This window comes from Bos grunniens, chromosome 16, assembly GCF_055505025.1.
Source record: "Bos grunniens cultivar Pamir isolate PY7600 chromosome 16, Bosgru_T2T1.0, whole genome shotgun sequence".
In the NCBI taxonomy this organism is placed as follows: domain Eukaryota; kingdom Metazoa; phylum Chordata; class Mammalia; order Artiodactyla; family Bovidae; genus Bos; species Bos grunniens.
In genome coordinates, this window is record NC_141180.1 from 30654434 (window position 1) to 30675651 (window position 21218).

At 59.0% G+C, this 21218-nt stretch overlaps 1 protein-coding gene across 1 annotated transcript in view; it reads left to right on the forward strand.

Moving 5' to 3' along the window:
• The first annotated feature begins 10443 nt into the window (after positions 1-10443).
• PLCH2 (phospholipase C eta 2) overlaps positions 10444-21218 on the forward strand; it is a 65836-nt gene continuing 55061 nt past the window's right edge. The window contains exons 1-2 of the mRNA XM_086342554.1: positions 10444-10820; positions 12481-12640. Of these exons, the coding sequence (XP_086198680.1) occupies positions 12562-12640 (79 nt within the window). The 5' untranslated portion in view covers positions 10444-10820; positions 12481-12561. The remainder of the gene's footprint in view (positions 10821-12480; positions 12641-21218) is intronic.

The following is a 21218-nucleotide window of genomic DNA, read 5'->3' on the forward strand; positions in this document are numbered from 1 at the left end:
GCCAGATGACAGAACTGGGCTCGGCGTGCGGCGCAGACCTTGCGCGTCACCGAGGGCGGGGCGGGGCGGGGTTGACAGCCGCGTGGCCAGAGCGGCGCGAACCTGGCCCAGGGTGCACACGCAGGGCTGGAGGGGGCGGGTGAGCCGGGAACTGGTGAGCGGCACAGTGTGGGAAGTGACCGCGGGGACAGCCCCCACAAACTGGGAGAAGCGTCAGAGCCACAGCAGGTGCTGACTCCCCTTGGTGGGGCACTTGGTCGCCCCCGGGGCCGGAAGTAAGGTGGGCTGTGGTCTCCCCGCTCCCTGCAGTTCTCTCTGAGGGGCGCTGGCGCCCCTGTGTTCTAATACCCGCGACGCGCCTGTGGGCCCAGGGAAGGTGCTCTGGGGCTCGGGAGAGGGCAGGGAGCGCGGATTCTTGAACCACGGTGTTTATACTAGCGGCTGCCCCACACGTGCAGACCCCCGACTCCTCTCAGCTGCTCTCAGAGCAGGGACCAAAGAGGGCCGCGGGGGTGAGGGGCGGGGGGTGGAGAGACTGGGAGGCCACGCACCAGAGGGGACAGAGCTAGGAGATCCCGGTGCCCAGGCACAGGCCACAGCTGGACTTGAGCTGCAGTTCAGGGCCCAGGGAGGGGCCTGGGGAGAGGGCAGTGAGAGGAGGCAGTTGGGGTGCCTTAAGGGCTCTGGGTCTGGAGCAGGTTGTGTGTGTGTGTGTGTGCTTGCTCAGTCTGTCCAGCTCTTTTTGCCACCCCATGGACTGTCGCCCGCCAGGCTCCTTTGTCCATGGAATACTCCAGACAAGATGCTGGAGTAGGTTACCATTTCCTCCTCCAGGGGATCTTCTCCACCGAGGGATCAAACCAGAGTCTCCTGTGTCTCCTGCATTAGCAGGCGGGTTCTTTACCACTGAGTCACTTGAGAAGTGAGCAGGCCATCAGTTCAATGACTCTTTGTGTCGGACACGACTGACTCTTTGTGTCCCCATGGACTGCAGCATCAAAGTGTCTGTATGTGTGCCTCAGTGGAGGGGGGTGTAGGGGCGCCCCACAAGGACCAGAGGGCCTTGTCCTTTCGGACCTAAGGGGTAGGAGAGAAAGGAGGCAGGTGACCGAGGGTATAGGGGAACCACCAGGGCCCTGACTTTGGCTGGGAGGGTGTGGGCTGAGACGGGTTGCAGCTCCTGCCTTACTTTTGCTCCCACATGGATGTTGGTGTGGGTATGTGAACAGACAGCACAGCTCAGCTGCACGGAGCCAGCCTGGGGACAGACTCAGGTCTTGTCGGGCTCCACCAGGTGCAGGCAGGCCCCACCTAGAGGGAGGAGACAGGACCTGGGTGGTCCCACAGTCCCTCCTGCTACTGAAGCCCCAGTGACCCTTGGAGTGGTGCCCTTGTCTGTGTACCCTGGTCACAGAGGCCACCCACTGCTTTGGTTTGTAGTCCGGGGTGGACCCTCAGGCAGAGGCCAGGTGGAGACACAAGCCTCACTGGTTTCTGGCCAACTCTCGTGAGACACGCTGACCCCAGAGATGCCCTGGCCTGTGGGTTTGCACAGACAGACAGTGTCCACCAGCACCAAGGTTGATTTGAAGAGGTTTTGTCCCCTTCCTCAGGGTTACCACCTGGTTCCTTCAGAACCGTGAGGGGCGGGCCTCACCTGGGTCACCTCCCCCACTGGCTGGTTCCACCTTCCTGCCTCGCACTGCATGTCCAGGTCTTCCCACCAGCACTGCCACACTGGGCAGGGCAAGGCCAGAAACTGTTACTGTGTGACTGTTCTCAGGGAAGTGGGGCCTGGAATCCAGCTGGGTTCAGGCCACCCCGGGTCTCTTCACGTGCCATGGAGATGGTTAGTTGGGATCCGAGGGCCCCAACTGTGATTTGAGCTTTTTAGGAGGAGGGTCAGAGCCCAGAATGGCCAGCAGGTGGCGCCATCAGCCCACCTGCTCCGCCAGGGTAGCGGTAGACTTGTAGAGGACTGGGTAGTGAGTCTCACCCTAAAGAGTGACTCTGGATCAAAACCGAAGGAGTGAGGCTAGCAGGGTGCAGAGATGCCCACATGACCAAGGAGGGGGATGAGACAGTTTCAGAAGGAAGTCGAGGTGGACGGGAAGTCCCAGCCTGGTCAAGCGTCAGCTGTCCTTGTCCCCTGGTGGTCAGGCAAGTTGGAGCCCCGGGCGTGCGATGGTCTTTTGCTGGAGGCCTCACCATGTGACTTCTGACCAACTCTGGCTCCTGCGACAGGAAGGGGAAGACCTGCAAGGACTTGGCCACTGGGACCAGGCAGATATCTGACCGGGTGTAGACCCCACATGGGGCCTAGACGTCCTCTACTTCATTTGGCTCCCTTTCTGCAGAAGCAGCTGAGCCAGGAACCTGCTGTGACCTCAGCTATGTAACCTCATCTACAGGAACTCACCTGCTCCCTCTGACACCCCTGGGCTTCAGTTTTCTGGTCTGCGGAATGGGGATGCAGATATAAGGAGCTGTTGCTTATAAAGTGCCTATTTTGTGTATATCAGCAGCTGTAAGCTTGGGCAGGGCTGGGGCTGGGTCAATGGGAGTGGGGTCCTCACCTCGCCACTGAATTCAGTCACTTCCTCACACTGTCAGATTGGTCCCTCTTTCGGGACACTTGCTCCTCATTGAGCTCAGCATGGGGGGCAGCCCTATGCACACTCTTGTTTCCCCTGCTCATCTCCCACCCTCCTCCAGCCCCACCCAGCAGCCCAGTGGTCAGGCTGGCCAGCTGATCTGTGTCCCTCTGCTGAGAGACCAGCTTCACTGGATACACCTTGCTTGGGCAGCTGCTGTGCCCTCGAGCCTGGCTCAGGAATACCTGTCCAGAGAAGGAAGGAGAGGCATGGTGGGTCAGCTTGCAGCACTTGATTGTTGCCAAGGTGGTTCGCTGTGTGACCCCCTCCTCCCGAAGCTCCAGGGCATGGGGTCCTCCAAGCATGGCAGGATACCTGGCTGGGTAGACCGCTGCCCTGGGACTGGGGGTGGTCTGCTCCCAGCAGAACCTTTCCTGGAACCCTGGATCCCCTGGCACATCCTATAGCGGGGAGCAGGTGCTTCTCATTGTCTGAGGATGGCTGAGGAGCCAGTGAGGCTGAGATACCAACCTGGGGGTGGCGTGGGGAGACGCAGATGGCTGGGGACCCTGGGTCAGCTTTGCTGTTGGGTCTGGGTCCTTGACTGAGCAGGCACTTTGTGGGGCGTGAAGCAGAGGTGTGCACTGCTGCCTCTGGTGGGGAAGTGGGGGTAGAGTCGGGGGTGGGCTGCTGCAGTTCTGGCCCCAGGTGTGGGGCTGGACTGGCCCAACTCCCCCCTTCCCTACAGCGGGAGGGACTGGCCGTTAGGGTGCAGCTCTCCCTGGGGACAAACCGGAGAACAGGTTCCTCTAGCCAGTGGTGCTGCTGGGCTGGGAGCACACCTTACCCGCCAGGCAGCTGCCTTCTGTGGGTGGCCCCTCAGAACTGAGTTGGGACTCCCACCAGCCCCTGGGGCAAAAGCCTCCCCAACTCCCCCGACCCCCCATCACAAGACCCAGAGCAGCGCCTGGCCAGGGGCTTGTTGGGAGAGGGGACAGGACAGGGGCTGCCTGGGGCTTAAGCTGGCCTGGGAAGTAATGTCGAGAGATTTTGGAGCACAGGCACTGGCCAGGGACTCTGCCAGTGGCCAGGGCCAGTGTGATTCCTGGCTCAATGGGGTGCTTGGACTTGGGGGCCCTGGGCCTCTATCAGGCTTCAAGGGGGAATGGGACAGGAATCTGGGGCTTGAGGGACCAAAGTGGGAAGTGGTACCATCCTTGTGGCAGAGCTGCAACTGAGCTCGGAGAGGCCATGCCTAGTCCAAGGCAGGTGCAAGGTGAACCCCAAGTCTGCCTGGTCCCACATCTGGATCCTGATGGTTTTGCCTGATGCTGGGGAGAAGGTGGAGGTGTGAGAGCAGATGTCATCCTAGGGCTGAGCTGGTTGATAACTGGGGCCTGGACACTAAGGGCCCAAGAAAAAGGTGATCTCGGGGGGCTTCCTGGAGGAGGAGGTTTTGCACTGGCATGTGAGAGAGGGGCTCCACCCACACCAGAGCCCATTCTTCCAGCCTCCCAGGGGGAAAGAGAGGTAAGACAAGCCAGGACCCTGCAAGGTGGGGTACCCTCCACAAGATGGAGGATCCATGGGCACCAGGCAAGGCCAGGGAGGCCTAAAGAGGGTGGCCTGAGAAAGGCCCCTGGCTGGGCACAGGTCACCCACACACACTCCTGTGACTCCAGCCCAGGGAGTGGCATCCGCTAGGGGTGCCACATGTGGACAGGCTCAGGGAGGTCAGTCTTGTCCTGGGAGCTCATCTGCTGGAGGCTCCCTGCAGAAGTCCCCCCTGCCCCGTGTCACTGTCTCCATCACAGTGTCCTCCTAATGGGGCGGGCAAGAGGGCTGCCACCTTTGTGCTGTAGATGGGACCTCAGCAGGTCCTCACCAGCCTCGGCCACAGGATCCTCACCTGCCAAATGGGGGATAGGAAGTCTTACCCGCTGACCCTGGGAGCCTCCAGGCTCCACGTGTGTGCAGTGCGGGCAGCACGGGGCAGCCCAAGGGTTGGTTCCCTCGTGAGCGGCCTGGGGCTGAGTTGCTCAGGGTTTGCAGGGAGGTGGGGCAGCAGGTGGTAAAGGCCTCAGGGGTTTGCAGGCTTCTCAGAAGCAGAAATGCTTTGTCTGTGACTCCAGTGATGGTGCTGAGAGGGCAAGTCCAGAGGATGTCTCCTGTCTGGCTCCCTTGTCTGTTCCCAGTGGGCGTCCGGTGGGCAGCAGCGCTTGGGGGTCTGTGTGGACCGAGCTGTGAAGCCAGGGTGAGTGGATGAGACTGGATGCGCAGCGGGCACGGTCCCCAGCTTGTGCTCGTCGGAAAGTGAGGCTGTGGTCTGTCTCGTCGGCCCCACCGCTGGCCAGGGCTCTGGAGGGAACTGCGCTGGTTTGGACCTCCAAGTCCACTTGGTTCTGAATTTGGGTTTGGGGCACAGGCTGTCCTGACTCACAGTGGGTAGTAGCTGCCAATGACCAGCTCTTCCCACAGCCCCTCTGCAGCCTTGAGGCTGCACTGAGCACCCCCAAGGAGGGATGTTTACTCTCGAAGTAGAAGAGCTGAGGCTACTGAAGGCCCGCAGCCTCCTCACCTGGGATGTGAGGGTCAGGAAGCCACCAGGGCCTGGGGACTGCAAGTGCACTGCAGGGGCTCCCCAGGCAGAAACACAGGAGTGCGGTCCGGTGGCTTCTTTGGTGAGCACCCAGCAAGGCATTGTGTGGACAGAGTGGCTCCCATCTGTTGGAGGCCAGGGGTCGGGAGCTGAGTCCCTCGCAGGAGGCTCTGGGTGCTGTGTGCATCCACAGGCTCCCTGATGTGGCCTGTCTGGGGGCTGTAAAATGACAGTTTACAGTGGAACCTGCCAAGACCCATCCCCGAGACCAGGCTGAGGGGGAACCCCACGAGGTGTCTTTAGTGTTCTCCCCCCGTGCGAGTCTTCCCTTGCATTTGGGAGCTGTGGCCGCGCCCTCACTGCCCAGTGCCACCCAGTGCCCTCTTGACTCACTGGCGCACAGCTGACCAGTCGTCTTCATCCTACCCGGTACCCCCAGGGTGCTCTCTGGTGGTGTTCAGTGCTCATCTTTGGTTTTAGTTATTTTTCAGAATGCATAGAGTGTTTTGTTGCAATCACCTTAAAAGCTTTTTAAATACAATTTTAAAGATTATACTCCATTTACAATTATTACAAAATATTGGCTGTATTCCATGTTGTACAATATATCCTTGTAGACTGTCTTACACTGAATAACTTATACCTCCCAGTCCTCTGTCCCCATATGATCCCTCCTCCCCACCAGAAACCACAAGTTTGTTCTCTATACGCTTAGTATAATCTCCAAGTCCATCCATGTTGCTGCAAATGACATTATTTCATTCTTTTTATGGCTAATATTCCATTGTATATATGTAACATGCATGCACGGAGAAGGTGATGGCACCCCACTCCAGTACTCTTGCCTGGAAAATCTCACAGACGGAGGAGCCTGGTAGGCTGCAGTCCATGGGGTCGCTAAGAGTCGGACACGACTGAGTGACTTCACTTTCACTTTTCACTTCATGCATTGGAGAAGGAAATGGCAACCCACTCCAGTATTCTTGCCTGGAGAATCCCAGGGATGGCGGAGCCTGGTGGGCTGCCGTCTATGGGGTCGCACAGAGTCGGACACAACTGAAGCGACTTAGCAGCAGCAGCAACATGCATGCATGCATGCTCAGTCGCTTTAGTCCTGTCTGACACTTTGCAATCCTATGGACTGTAGCCTGCCAGGCTCCCCTGTCCATGGGACTCTCCAGGCAAGAATACTGGAGTGGGTTGCCATGCCCTCCTCCAGGGGATCTTCCTGACCCAGGAATCTCACTCATGTCTCCTGCATCTCTTGCATTGAAGACAGATTCTTTACCGCTGAGCCACCAAGGAAGCCCGTATAGGTACCACATCTTCTTTATCCATTCATCTGTTGATGGACATGATGGACACAGATTGCTTCCACATTTTGTGTTGTAATTACTTTTTAAAATTTATTTTTAATAAATAATTGCTTTACAATGTTGTATTGGTCTCTGTGGTACAACAACGTGAATCAGCTTTAAGTATACATTTATCCTCTCTTGAGTGTCCCTCCCACCCCCTGCAATTACTTTTGATTCATATCTATATTAGCGGCACAGAGGTTTTTGGTCTCTGTATCCCTTTCCACTCTGAACAATTGTTGGGGACCCCACAGAGGCAGAGCTGGTGAGAGCTGGCTGTGAGATCTTCAGTAATTCTGTGAGCTGGTTGGTAAACATAGCCATTATTAAAATCAAATTATGAAAATGAATAACCAACAGGGTCCTAATGTACATCATAGGGAACTCTGCTCAGTGTTTTGTGGCAGCATGGATGGGAGGGGAGTCTGGGGGAGAATGGATCCTGGGGGAGAATGGATGCATGTGTTTGTATGGCTGAGTCCCTTTGCTGTCCACCAGAAACTTTATAGTCAGAGCTATGGTTTTTCCAGTAGTCATGTACAGATGTGAGAGTTGGACCGTAAGAAAGGCTGAGTGCTGAAGAATTGATGCTTTTGAATTGTGGTGCTGGAGAAGTCTCTTGAGAGTCCCTTGGATGGCAAGGAGATCAACCCAGTCAATCCTAAAGGAAATTAACCCTGAATATTCACTGGGAGGACTGATGCTGAAGCTGAAGCTCTAATTCTTTGGCCACCTGATGCGAAGAGCTAACTCATTGGAAAAGACCCTGATGCTGGGAAAGACTGAAGGCAGGAGGAGACAGGGATGACAGAGGATGAGATGGTCGGATGACATCACTAACTCAATGGACAGGAGTTTGAGCAACCTAGGAGATGGTGAAGGACAGGGAAGCCTGGCATGCTGCAGTTCATGGGGTCACAAAGAGTAGGACACAACTTAGCGACGGAACAACCACAACAATATGCCTCAGTCCCTTCACTGTCCACCTGAAATTTTCACAACGTTGTTAACTGGCTGTACTCCAATACAAAATAAAATGTTAAAAATGAAAAAAAAAATCAAATTATATAAACCATATAAGTTATATAAAAACACAAGCAATCAACACTCAAAATTTAGCACTTCCTAATTATTCACTTCTTACTATAGATAGGATATATGTCTGTTCCATCTAAGGACTGGCAATCCCAGGGGATGGAATGTGCCCATTTCTTCCCGACTCCTTGCTCCTGAATCTCACGGCTGTAGCTTGAAATTGGCCGAGGCAGGTGCACTTAGAGCACAGACATCAGCGAGCATGACCTGCAGGGCTTTCCTCCCCAGAGAGCTTGACCTGCACACCCCGGGTTAGGAGCTCCTGACAGTTTCCACAAAGACCATAAAAGTGATCGTTTAAAACAATAGCTATGGGGGACTTCCTGGGTGGTCCAGTGGTTAAGAATCTGCCTTGCAATGCATAGGGATGTGGGTTCAATCCCTGGTCAGGGAACTAGGATCCCTCATGCTGTGGGGGCAGCTAAGCCTGTGCACTGTAATTGGAGAAGCCCATGCACACCGCATGGAAGACCCAGCACAGCAAAAAAAGAGAAAAGTTATGGATGGAGTTTTACTAAAAATAACAATCAACACATTGCATGTTAATATAAATAACATTTTATGAAAATAACTATGTTTTTCCAAACAAAAAATTCAGCAAAAGAGTGACATTTTTTACATTGTTGCAAATCTCCATAATGTTTGGGTAGAGAAGAGAAGACAGCTCCATCTGCCCTACTGGTTGTGGTAAAGAATTCGAAGAAATCTTCTGATTCAGGTGTGTGTGTGCTAATTCAGTTCAGTTCAGTTGCTCAGTCATGTCCAACTCTTTGGGGCCCCAAGGACTGTAGCCCGCCAGGCTCTTCTGCCCATGGGATTTCCCAAGGCAGGAATACTAGAGTGAGTAGCCATTTCCTGCTCCAAGGGATCTTCCTGACCCAGGGATCCAACCCATGTCTCCTGCATTGGCAGGCGGATTGTTTACCAACTGTCCTGCGGGGGAAGCCCAGGTAACAGTGGGTATTCTTCAATGAGTTGCCAAAACAGAACCAATGAGAGCTTCTTTAGGAAGTTGAGATGTGAAAGCTACAACCAAGGGGAACTTCTCTGGCGGTCCAGTGTTTAAGAATCCGCTTGCTAATGCAGGGGACATGGGTTTGATCCCTGGTCAGAGAACTAAGATCCCACGAGCGGCAGGGCAACTAAGCCACAACACAGGGTCCCTCGTGCCACAACTAAGACCTGATGCAGCCAAACAGATAAATAAATATATTTTTTAAAAGTTGCAGCTGTATCAGTGGCCATAAGGGATTCTGTTCCACCAACACCCACTGGTCTGGTTTTCACTTGCAAAGGATCTTCACCATGATTTTGGACTATCCTGTTTTGGTCATTTGGGAAATACTCATTTGCTGGATTTTCCAAGTGTTAACATGTTTCATTAGATCATATTAACACCACCAATCTCATGCGAAAAAGCCGTCACCGATGGGAAGCTATCAGACCCAGAGCGGTAGGTACCAGTTCTCCCCAAAAGCTGATATTCACTTAAGCTCTGACTTCTAGCGTTGGCGGCAGCTCTTGTCATTTCATTTCTTTTCCTCTGAAGTGGCGGACTCACTCCATTTGTTTTTGACAGCAGCTGGTAGATGTCTGCACACCCATACGGCAGGGCCAGCTGTTCTTCCGGGTAAAACACGGTGTCTGTGTGCTGCATCCGTGGCCGGTTCAGGGGCGGCAGCTTTGTGTGCACTTGGGAGCCCTTTGTCGTCATCTCAAACAGAAAACTAGAAAGATGTGAACCCAGAGCTGAGGTTTCATGGATGCGTCCTTCTTACTGCTCTGTTGAGGACGTGTTCAGGGAAACAGCATTTGCTTTGTTCAATCCTGAGCACGTGGTGACGCAGGGCATGAGGACGTGGCCCTGCAGCCTTGATCCGTGCAGAGCGAGCGCTACCCCCTGTCCCCATTGGTACACATATCTGCGTGGGGAAGGAGAGGGAATTATGAGAACAGTTCTGACCTTGAGGGCCCCTGCAAGGTTCTGGGCACCTGGGGTTCCATGGGCTGCACTTTGGGAAGCAGTGCTCAGAGGCATGGCCTTGGCTGGCTGCCCCTCGGATCTCCGCTACTTCGTTTGCCGCTGTGCTCTCACCGTGCATGTCTCTCCCCTGAGAGGTCTCTCTTCTTCCTTCTGATGTGTTGTTCCAAGTGTGTGACCTCCAGCACCCCTGCCCCAGTCCCTCGAGGCTAGGAGGGGTTTTCTCTGTGGCAGAGGGGCTGGGTCCCAGGCTACACACACAGGCCCTGGCTGAGTGATCCCCGCTTGTACCCAGGACTTGCCCTCAACTGAAGCCCTTCCCTCCTGTCCCCGGGCTTGGGTCCTGCTCCATGAAGCCCCTGGACCCAGACGTGTGGGTGTGTTACCTGGTCATTCCTGCCTAGCCTGGGGGTCAGGGCACAGGCCCAGATAGGCTGGAGGGTGGCCAGCCAAGCCCACATGCACAGATGGCAATGCCTACACCCAGACCAGCAGACTCCCCTACCTACAGTGGCCAATGCCCAGCCTTGAGGCTGGGCTGAAGTGGCTGCCAAGTAGCTGTTCCTGGTGCGTCAACAGTGGCACCCACCCTCCCGCCCTGTCCTGGCTGGCCTCTGAGGGGCAGGGGTCCAGTGGGCCTCGTGGCCCCGTCCCCACCCACTCAGCCTGATTCTTAATGACGTCAGGCTGACTGCACACCCGTGGGCAGCGGCCAGTTCCCAGCCTGATGCTGGCAACTGAGCTGGGGTCTGGGCAGAGACTGGAGGCCTGAGTTGGGAGGTGCCCACTCCTTAGCTGGGGGTCAGCCTGTGAAAGGAGGAAGGGCCGAGGTGGGGACCCTCCCCATGGGAGACTGGGATGGCTGGAACGAGGGGCACCACCAGGGCCCTGGCATGTCTCAGGCAGGGCCGGCAGCGAAGGCTCAAGGCGCCGGTGCTGACCTCGCAGTCCTCTGCGGCCTCGCCTTGGTGCGCAGTGGGTGCTGCTGCCTAATTAGGTTCTGCTGTGCTAGCCCGGCCCCGCTCCGGCAGACGTGTCCGGGCACAGCTCCTGGGCTCCTGCCGAGGCAGGAAGCGCAGGCCTGCTTGGATCCCCAGCAGCAGCCGGTACGGCGGCTAGAGCAGTGCCTGCCTTTCGGGCTGTGTGGCCAAGGGGCCGTGGGGATCCAGTCGCCCCGGAGAAGCTACCTGCAGGTGAGCCGGGGGCCCGGGCTGCGTCAAGAGGGGCCCAGGATGGGATGTACACCTGTGAAGGGCGAAGGTAGGCCCAGCCCAGCTTGGGTGGACGAGGCCTCTGGGCTGGACGGAGGGCTGCGTGGCATTGCCCCTGTGCTCATGGGACGAGCAGGACCCCGAACTCCTGGGGGAGCGGGGAGGGGATGAGCAAGGCTGGGGTAGGGGACCCTGGTGGTTGAGTCTGGGGAGTGGCAGCCTATTCTGGGGGGGGGTTGCTGCTGCTGATTTGGCATGGGGGTGAGGCAAGAGGAGAGCCTGGGTAGGGGTGAAGCCTGCTGGAGTGGAGGAGGGGCCCTTCTTCCCGGGGGGGCCGGAGAAGGGACACAAAGTAGGGCTGCTCTGAGGGGCCCTTGGGGGGTGCTGCCCCCACCCCCAGCTGTTTTTTTTCCCCTTGGGCAGAGCGTGGCTCCCAGGGTCTGAGAGCCTAGCTGTCCCGATGTCCCTCCCAGGGTCAGGCCTCAGAAGCTCTGTCCTGTGCACGTGAGGAGGGCTCCAGAGCCCAGTGGCCAAGGCCCTCTGTGCCCCTGGGGAGGAGGCTCAGAGGAGGGAGTGGGCACTGAGGAAGCCTATGGAAGGATATGGGTGGGCAATTGAGGAGCTGGGTAGATGCAGGAGAGGTGGGGGGAGCAGCAGAGGGGCCTGAACAGAGGCCCGGGGGCAACAGAGCCTCTGTGGAGGCTGCAAGGAGGCTGGGCGGCGCCTGGGCCCAGCCAGCCCAGGGGCAAGGGGCAGCCTGAGAGGCCAGCATGGCCTTGAGCCACTGCCCAGACTGAGTGGTGGCTGGGAAGGCCTGAGACCGCAGACCTGGGGGTGACAGTGCAGAGGGACCTGAGGGCTGGAGAAAGGGCAGAGAGGGGCCCAGCTGTGCCTTGGGTTCCCCCTGTGGTCTGTGGGGCTCCTGCGTGGCCAGGGCATCCAGCACTATCTACAGCAGAAGAGGCTGGCTGGTTTCTGTAAAAACACCCCCTGTTTTGCCTTTGAAATTTATCGAGCTGTGGGACAAGTCCCAGCAGAGCGATGCAGCCACACTCGGGTGATGAGGCCACTGATATGGTCCCGGCCTCTGGCTGCGCCTGTGCGTGTATGTGCGTGCTCAGTCGTGTCCGGCTCTGTGCGGCCCTGTGGACTGTAGCCCGCCAGGCTCCTCTGTCCATGGGATTTTGCAGGCAAGCATCCTGGAGTGAGTTGCTATTTCCTTCTTCAGGGGATCTTCCCCACCCAGGGATCAAACCCATGTCTCCGGCATCTCCTGCACTGGCAGGTGGATTCCTTACCACTGAGCCCCCCTGGGAAGCCCTTGGGTGTACCGGCTCCTCCCCCAAAGCCTTGATACTCCTGGGGTGGGGCGGGGGTGGGGTCGCCCTCCTGCCTGACTCCCACCAGGCTGCCCTGCACCCTGCCCTGGAGAGGGGGTAGGGCTGGACTGCCTTTCAGCCGCCTCCTGCCCTCCTGCCCCAGCATTGACCTGGACGGCTGGACAGGCCTCACCCCACCAGCCCCGCGACCCCTGCCTCTTGAGGTGTGGTGAGGGGCAAGCCCAGACTCCATCTGGGCAGGGGAAGGGGCGGGGGACCCCGGGCAGAGGGATCTCAGTGCAGCCCCTCCCTGCCTCCTGCAGATGGCCGGCCTCAGCTAGTAATCCAGGCCAGCTCCGCCTCTCACCTGCTGCCCCACCTCCGAGAGCCAAGGTCCCTCTGCGATGGCACCCTCGCCCGAGGACCCGGGCCCTGATCTGGAGAGCAGACGGTCTTTCCTGAGCACCAACATCGTGCCCGTGGGTGAGTGCGGTCTCCAGCCCGACAGTGACGTGGTTCTGGGCTCACCCAGCAGGTGTGATGTCCTGGTCCCACCCGAGGAAAGGGTCAGGCCTGCTCTTTTGGAACGGTGAGGGGTGCTGTGGGCTGCCAGGAGTGGGACCTCTTCTGGGACAGGGGACGCAGCACAAGCAGACTTATTAGGAAGCCAGCTTGGGGGCTGCCAGCTCTCTCTCCGGCTCCGTCTGGCTCGGTCAGAGCCCTGCGAGCCCTGCGCCAGCTTGGGGGGCCCTCAGCTGGGCTGGGCCTCCTATGACCATGGGCCGCGCCTCTAGTTCTGGCCCTTGGTGTGCGTTCCCTGGTGTCCTGTGGCCTGTTGGCTGGGACACCTGTGGCCTCGGAAGTGGGTTGTGTGGGTTGAAGGGCCTGCTGTCTTCTTGATTTTAAAAGCCACGGGAGTTTAGTGTCCAGGCTGGAAAGTACACAGACCTCATGGGCGTAGCTGGGTGCGGTCATGCAGCGGGAACTATGGGCTCCAGCTGCCCCCACACCCTAGCTCTCCAGTCTTCTCACGTCCATCACCTAACATCTGTCTGCTGCATCTCAACTTCCAACTTTCGGAATCGTGCAGGTGTGTGGGTGGACCTGGCCAGGTGTGAGCCCTTGCCTGAGGGGAGGGTGGGCGCCCAGCGGTGTCCTGCTCCTCCCTGGACCGCCCAGGCTCCACATCCTGCCAGACAAACCATGCCTGCAGTGCTCCGTGTGGCAGACTTACAGGGAGGTGGGGGGCTTGTCCCCTCCCTGCCCAGGGTGGTTGGATGCTGTCTGCCCCAAGGGCCACATGCTGTGCTGAGTTGAGGTTACCACAGTGTGTGTGCCCCTCGTTGCTCTGGGCCTGCCAGCCCCAAGCCAGGAGCTGCAGGATGAGGGGGTGCTGACCCCACCTGGGAGGGGGATGGATGGGCCACGGGAGCAGAACTCGGGGGCCTGGCACACTGCATCTCGGCAGTGTTTCCTTCTCAGCTATGTGGTTGGCCTGGTGCCCAGGGGCGGTCTCTCACCCACCCAGAGGGAGAGACCCTGGGGTGCAGATTTCTGGCTGGTTGGCTGGGCCCTCTGCTGTGCAGTGTGTCTGTCTCTGCCTGCTGTTGGGGGGCGGGGGCCTCTTCCTGGAGCTTCCTTGGCAGACACAGCAGCTCAGGGGACCCTGACTCTCCTGGGATGTCCTGGGTGGGGGTCTGCATGGTGCCCGGCTAGCACCGGGCCGTGGCCATGATGACGGATTTGTGTCTCAGTGGGGCGTGCCTGCATGTGTGTGGGGGTGTGTGTGTGTGCTCGTGCAGACGAGGGCTTGCTCCTCTTGGGGGGCCATGCCCCCAGCAGAGCACACGGAGCTGAGAGTGTGCGCACACCTGTGGGCGTTATGCTCCCTGTCCCCACCTTCTGGGCCCCAAGGGAGCCGCCCACCTCATTCCTCCACATTCCCTGGATGCGCCCAGACAAGCTTTCTCCGCCTGAGGGGGTGTCTGCTTGGAGGCACACGGTCCCCTGCCTGGGCTCAGGGCCTGCCTTTCACCTCAGTCTGGGATGGACACCCAGGGAAGGGGTGCTTGGACAAGGGAGCGGAGGGAAGGGGAGGCCTCTGGGCCCCTGGCAGTTCTGGCGGTTGGGAGGGGCTGTGATGTTGAGGAAAGGGGGCCCCACCCTCAGACTGATGCCCCTCCCCCTGCTCCCAGCCCCCACCTCCATGCTTTCCTGTCTCCCCCACGCCTGGCTCACTGATGCTGACGTCAGGCTAGATCCTGTGCTGGGTGTGGGGCTGAGGGCAGGGCTGGCAGGGTTGGGCAGGGGCCTGATCTGGCCTGGAAGTCCTTCCAGAAGGTCCTGAGGCAGCCCTGGTGAGCATGGGATGGCAGGAGGCCCATGGGCTGGGAGATAGGCTCAGAGCTGGTGAAGCAGGCCAGTATGTCCTGGAGGCTGTCTGGGACGGTCAGGAGGCTCCTTCTTGCCTTGAACTGAAGCACGTCTGGGCTCCTGTGGGCCACAATGGCTACCCTGGCCAGGCCAGTTCTGTCCCCAAGTGGGGACCAGTGGGGTGGGCGGGGCAGAGGCACCCCAGAAGTGGGGGCCTGGGGGTTGCTTTGGAGTCCTGGTCACTCGGGCTGTGGGGCCAGTGACCCACTTGGAGCCCACTCAGTGCCACCCACACTGGACTTGCGTCCATGGTGTCCACGATAGGGGCAGGCCCTGCTCTAGCCCGGGCAGTGCGTGTGGCTGGTGTGGCTCACATTCTGTGGCTCTCATCTTGGCCTAGGGCTCTTGGCCCAGAGCAGACCACACGCACCAGCTCCTACTCGGCCTGGGCCAGTGGACAGGGTGGGGCCAGGCCCCACCCCCACAGCGTGGTCTCCTACCCAGCTTCTCCAGCATTTAGAGTTATTTAATCCCATGCACCAGGCCGGAGAGTGCAAATGAGCTGCCCTGAGGTTATGGATCTGGGGGTGCTGTGGGAGGGGCTCGAGGCGTGGGTCTGGCCCCCCACCGCCCTGGGGCTTGCAGTGCTGGGGCAGTGGAGTGGGTGTCCTTGCTGACCTGGGGCCAGAGGGTCTGTGGCGGCTGTAGCTTCTGGGCCGTGAGGCTGGGGGTGGGGACTGGATTGAGTCTACACGGCAGGAGTGTGAACTCCTGGGGCTTCGAAGTGTGTTTAGACTGCCTGCTTACCTGGGAGTTGGTCCCCCTGTGCTGGCCTTGCTGCGTCTCTTTCCTGCTGAGGGCGGGGCCTGCTGGAGATGGTCTGGAGGCACAGAGCGCACCCTCCCCTGCCCTCTATGTGCAGCTCCAGCTGCTGCAGGTCACCGCCTGTGCCTCTCTGGCCCTCACTCTCCTGCTCCCTCCTGTCGAGCCCCGCCCTGGGAGCCTAGACCTGCGGCTCCCTTCTAACCTTCGCATCTTCTTCCAGAGCATGAATTTTCCTGGCTGCCTCACTCTGGTGGACGTGGTGCCTCGGCCAGTACCGAGCACCCAGCGAGCCTGTGATCGCTGGCAGTTATGCAGGCATCTCAGTCTGTGCCTCTCGTTGTTTCCTTGGAGGCGCTGTGTGCTTGGCATCCAAGCTCTTGAAGCTCCCACCTTCAGCTTCCTGGGCAGCCTTGGCGTCTGGTGCACTTGCTCCGGCCTCCCCAGCTGCCTTTTCTTGCTTGGTACGGTGCCATGGGCTTTTTTGGAGGAGGCAGGACTCATGGACTCACCTTCAGGACCATCCGCATCTGGGCAAAGTGACTGTGGCTCCCTGGACAATAGCAGCTTTGGGCTCCTTCATTCTCTGGACACCCTGAGGGCCTCTGGGCATGGGCATGCTCCCCTCATGAAGAGTCCTTATCCTCAGGAATCCAGAATGCAGCCTGGTTTAGAGAAGCAAAACCAAACCCTGCCTGTGAGTAGATGAAGTAGATACGATAAAGTCCAAGTACTATGAGCTCATCCGCTTCCCTCAGGTGCTCACTCGTGGCCTATTAACTCTTCGTTTACACACAGTTTCTAACAGGTGGCCCAGAGGGTGAGCAGGCCAACTGGACTCCCCAGTCTTGGAGAGTGTGGTGAGGGTGTTTCCTCTAGTAAATGCCCAGCCCAAGCAATTAGAGGAGCCCTTGACTGCAGGGTTTCCTGGCCAGGTGGACGGGGGACAGAACCTTTCTGATCATGTCCTCTGATCCTGCAGGCCCTCTTCCTGGTGCCACGTGCACTGACACTTCTTGTCTTCATGAATCCTGGGCTAGTTGTGTGGATGAAGCCATGAGTTGTTTTGGTCCTGGGCATCTGCCCAGGCCCTGGGTGTAGAGGGATACCCCAGCCTCCACACCTGGGGTAGCATGGGGGGTCCCCCATGCTCAGAGCTTCTGCACAGGGGAGATTTCTTCTAACAAGTGTGGGCCCTGCAGCTCCCAACTACCCAGGCACCAGAAACCCAGCAAACCCAGTCAGAGCTGGGCCAGGCCCTGGGACAGAGACCTGGCTGTGATGGCGGGTGGGGAAGCAGATGGCCTCAGACTATCCTGCCGGGTCTACAGAGGGGCGGGCACCCCAGGGCAGCTTGGAAAGGGGGCCGGACCACTGAACTCTGATCAGGAGAAGGGAAGGGGCCGTGGCAGGTAGAAGCAGGAGACGGAGCAGCTGGTCCAGTGTGTGGGGCCAGTGGACAGTCAGGGGCTGCAGCTAGGACCCTGGGAGCTGCTTCCTGTGGGAGGAAACCTGGTCTTAGGGGATTCCAGAGTGAGGCCAGGGGAGCAGGGGGCCTCATGCACCAGACACAGGACACCTCTGAGTTGACCAGTGCTGGTGGCTCACTCTCCAAGCACTGTACCCAACCATCCTGGCCAGAGGAAGCCAGCCAGGCCAGTAGCAAGCTCAGCAGAAGTTGTTTGGGTTTCGCTGAGGCCAGAGGATGTATGAATGTGTTTGTGAGGTGAGGGGTGTTAGGGGTGGCAGGTTGGGAGCTCTCTGCAGGGACTGGTGAGGGGGCTGGTCCAATCTCTCCGGAGTCTGGCTAGATAAGGAGGGGTGGGCCAGGAAGGACACCCTTCAGGTGGGTGGGGGGTGAGGGGCATGAAGTCCTGCTTGGCCCCTCCCAGGACCTACTCCAGAGCCCAGTGCCCAGGGCCTCTGTCCTCCCACTGGACCGGGCAGCCATATGGGCAGGGGACAGCTAACCCTCAGCGTGTGCAGGCACAGGACTCCAGACCTGAGCCAGTGGGAGAGGGAGAGTGTAGTCCAGACCTGGCCCCTGGATGACAGCTTCGGGGTCTGCTTTCCATCCAGCCGGCCACGAGGGGGGCACCTGGGTAGCAGCAGGGTGCCACTCTGCCTGGTTCAGACCCCCTGCTCTCTGAGCATTGTTGCCCACCCCAGAGACTTGAGGTCTACTCTCTACTCCCACCAGGAGTCACCCCACTCAAGATGCCCAGGCCCCCCTCCTGGCTGGGTGCACCGTGGGCATCCCAAGGCCAGTCAGACAGCTCCGCCCGAATCTCAGACTTGTCAGCATGAGAATTTGATGTCAGCTCAGTTTGAGAGGACAGCACTGCCCCCCACAGTCCAGGAGCCCAAGTTCTGCTCTCAATGTTTCGGGTCCCCACACTTTTCTCCAAGCCCATGGCCCTGCCTGTCTGAGCTACCTGGGTGTCCGCATCTGCCTAACAAGGCCTGCAGCCAGACCTCCTGTTGCACAGGCTCTCATCTCCCCTCTCCTGGCCCCTCCCCACTAACCACCTGTCTTACTTATCTTCTGGACCTGACCTGAGAATACCTCCTCACTTTTGTCTCTAAGACCCTCTGTGATCTGGCCCCTGCATCCCTTTCCTATCTCGCACCCCCAGCCCTTCTCCCTCTGCTCAGCCCCTCCCCTCTAAGGATCCCTCCTGCTGTGCTCCCTCCAGGAAGCTGCCTAGTGTCAGCTGTGACAGTTTTCATCAACCAGGATGCAAGACGAGTTGGTTAGCTCATGCTGGTCAGTGGGCAGAGGCCTCCAGGGCAGGGGTCTTGGGATGGGGGCCCACTGAATCCCGTCATCCCACTGGGTACCCTGGGGACTCACAAAGAGTGTCTGTCAGTGGTTACAGGACTGAAGGAACAAACAAGTGGGGGAATGAATGAATGGGCTGGCTGCTGCATGGGAGCCATATTTGGTTCACAAGAGTGGTGGGTGGAATAGGCCAGGGGCTTGGGCGTGGGGTAAGAAGAGGGGCAGGCCCCAGTGTCTCCTGGTCTAGAGACCCCCCTGGGGTGGTCCTGGGGAGGGTCTCTCTGCTAGGACCACCCTCCTGTGCTCTGGCCACCCTCTCTTTCTGTCCCTCCCCACTGTCTAAGGCACACTCCCCTCTCCCACCCATCTCCCTCCTTGTCACCCATGTCCTTCCCTGCCCCTCCTGAGCCAGTGACCCCCAGCTAGGTGGGAAGGCAGTGGTGGGCACCGAGGGTGGGTTGGGGTGCCTTCAGGGAAGACGGGGAGGGTGCTGTGCTTCTCCACCCTGTCCTGTTACCCACCCGGGGCCAGGAGAGGGCCCCTCCAGCCACCCCTGGCTTGGGCAGGTCAAGGACTCTGTCCTCCCCTCCGCACCCCAGCCCAGCCCCATCCGCGCCTCCTCCCTGGCCTGTGGACCTTCACGTCCATGCTGCTGTGGGCTGCAGCCACCGACTGTTTTCTCCCCAGCTGACCCCAGCTCCTGCTCTGGAAGCAGCCCTCTGCCCCACGCTGCCTGCCCACCAGCCTCCCACGCTTCCTGTCCACAGGCAGCTCCCTTGTAGGCCCCAGGACTTGAGAGCCCCCGGTGGGGGGGTTGCTCATGTGCTCTACCTCCTTCATCCAGATGCGGACTGTGCTGCCCGACCTAGGGGTTCAGGCTGGCCTGGCCCTGTGGATGGCCACATTATACATGGCTTGGACCAGGTTCCCTGAGTCCTGATCCAGCTCAGGCGCCCTCCCTGTCCTGCCAGACCCAGATGGAAGTGCCCACCCTTGCCAATGAAAAAAGTGCTTTGGGGGCCAAATACCTGGTCTCTGGTAGGGGAGGCCTGGGGCAGGTGCCTTCCTCTTCCTGCACCTCAGCTCCCTCTCCAAGGAAAAGCAGGGTCAGGAATCGATGGTTCCTAAGGGCTGGTAGAGCCTATAGAGACCTCCAGCCCATCAGAGATCCCCCCAGTCAGCACCATCTTGGGGCAGCAAAGTTCCCGGGGGGTCTGGGGGCAGCTCACCCACTCCGCTTCTGGTGCCCATGGAGATGGCTGGTTGCCACCCAGGCCAGCGCTGGCCCGGCCAGGACTGCCCCCTGCGCTGTGTGTAGAGGCGGGAGATGGATGAGCTGGCTCTGATCCTGCATGTTGTCTTGAGTTCTGATGGAGAACGAGATGTCTTAAGACCAGATGCTGGTGGAAACTGAAACACTTTCTAAATTTAGCGGGTGAGAATTGCACATTCACCCAATTACGCTTATTGATCTGGTGAGCACACCCTTGCTTTGCCCATGGCATGCGCTGTGCCTCTCGCTGCCTCTACGTGTGTGTCTCTGGGCCTCTGCCCTCAAGGGTGACCTTGGGCTCTCGCCTGGACCACCTGCTTCTCCCAAAGCCAGGCAATGCTGCCTATGGGGATTTCCAGGTTCCTGGAGCAGCAGGTCAGTCTGGAGAGCAGATGTGCCTGAGGCCACCTGCAGCCAGAGAGGCTGGTGTGTTTGGGGGAGCAGTGGGCACAGGGTGCCCTGCTTGCAAGGCCCTCATCATCTTGCTGGAGACAGACTGGAAACAAGGGCAAAGCCCCTGTGACATCTCAAGGGAAGTTCTGTGTGGTAGTCCCAGAGGGAGTGAGCCCGGAGGATGAGGGAACCAGGGAAGGCTTCCTGGAGGAGGGGTCTCACTCCGGGCCTTGGGAGCCAAGTGGGAGGGGTGGAGGCCAGTGGGTGGGGCCCCCTGGGCACCAGGCTGAGCGGTCTGTGTTGAGTGACAGGAGAGCAAAGTCCCTGAGGGTTTGGAGCCAGAGCAGGCCGCTCAGGCCCGTGTAGGAGAAGCAGGGGTAGGGTGCCTTGGAGGGAGGCCCTGAGGCCAGAGGAGGTGATGGGGAGGCCTGCATAGCAGCCAGCCAGGGACACATGGGTAAGGAAGGGTGGCCAGGGGGGATCTCAGTGGGGGCACAGGTGGGTGAGGGGCGAGCAGGCTGTCCATCCTGGCTGCTGAGGCTGCCCCCAGAGGATCTGGAGGGCATGTCCACACAGACAGCACACTCCGAGTGCAGTAGGAGTGTCCACACAGACCCCGCACACTGTATGCGGCAGGTGCGTCCACACACAGACAGCCTGTGCTTTGTGCAGCCTCCTTGCTTGGAGGCCCTGAGTCCCAGAGCTTCTGTGGTCCTCTTTGGGGATTCTTGGAGTCTCTGGCTCAGGATGGAGACTTCTTTCAAGGCTTCCAATTTGCATTTAAGTTTTGGCTTCCTGTGGGAGCAAGCCCAGTTTCCCTGTCTCATCGTTACCCTTGGTTTCTGCGTGTCTGGGTGTCTCCGTGTTTCTCTGTCCCTGGGTCCTGGGCTCTCAGTTGTATCCCCTGGGCATGGAGGGTGCATCCCTGTGGGGGGTGCGGGCATGACCTGACTGCTGCCTCTGTAGCTCTGGAGGTATCTCTCTGACTGGAAGTGTTGGGGGGGGGCGGTCTTTGTCTTCAGTTTGCAGCCCAGTGGGAGAGCCTGATGCCTGGGAGAGCCTGAGCAGAGGCTGCCAGAGCTAGGTCAGCCTTGGCTAGATAAGCACCCCAAGCACTTGCCTGGTTGCAGCTCCTAGTGCGGGTGTGCAGGGGGAGCTGGGAGCAGGAGTTCAGCCCTTGTCCAGTGCACTGGGAAAGCAGAAACCCTGGGGAGATAGGCTGGCCCTGGCCGGTGCCAGCATGCTATCTCTCGGGGGTCTGCGAGGCCCTGCCTGGGAGGGATCTTGAGGCCCACCCCACGGTCTGTGGCACATCATGGCACCTACCATGCAGCCTGGAGAAAGTTGGGCCTCCAGGCTGCAGCAGTCTATAAAGAACCTTAGAGACCAACGGGTCTTATATTCAGGGAAACTGAGGC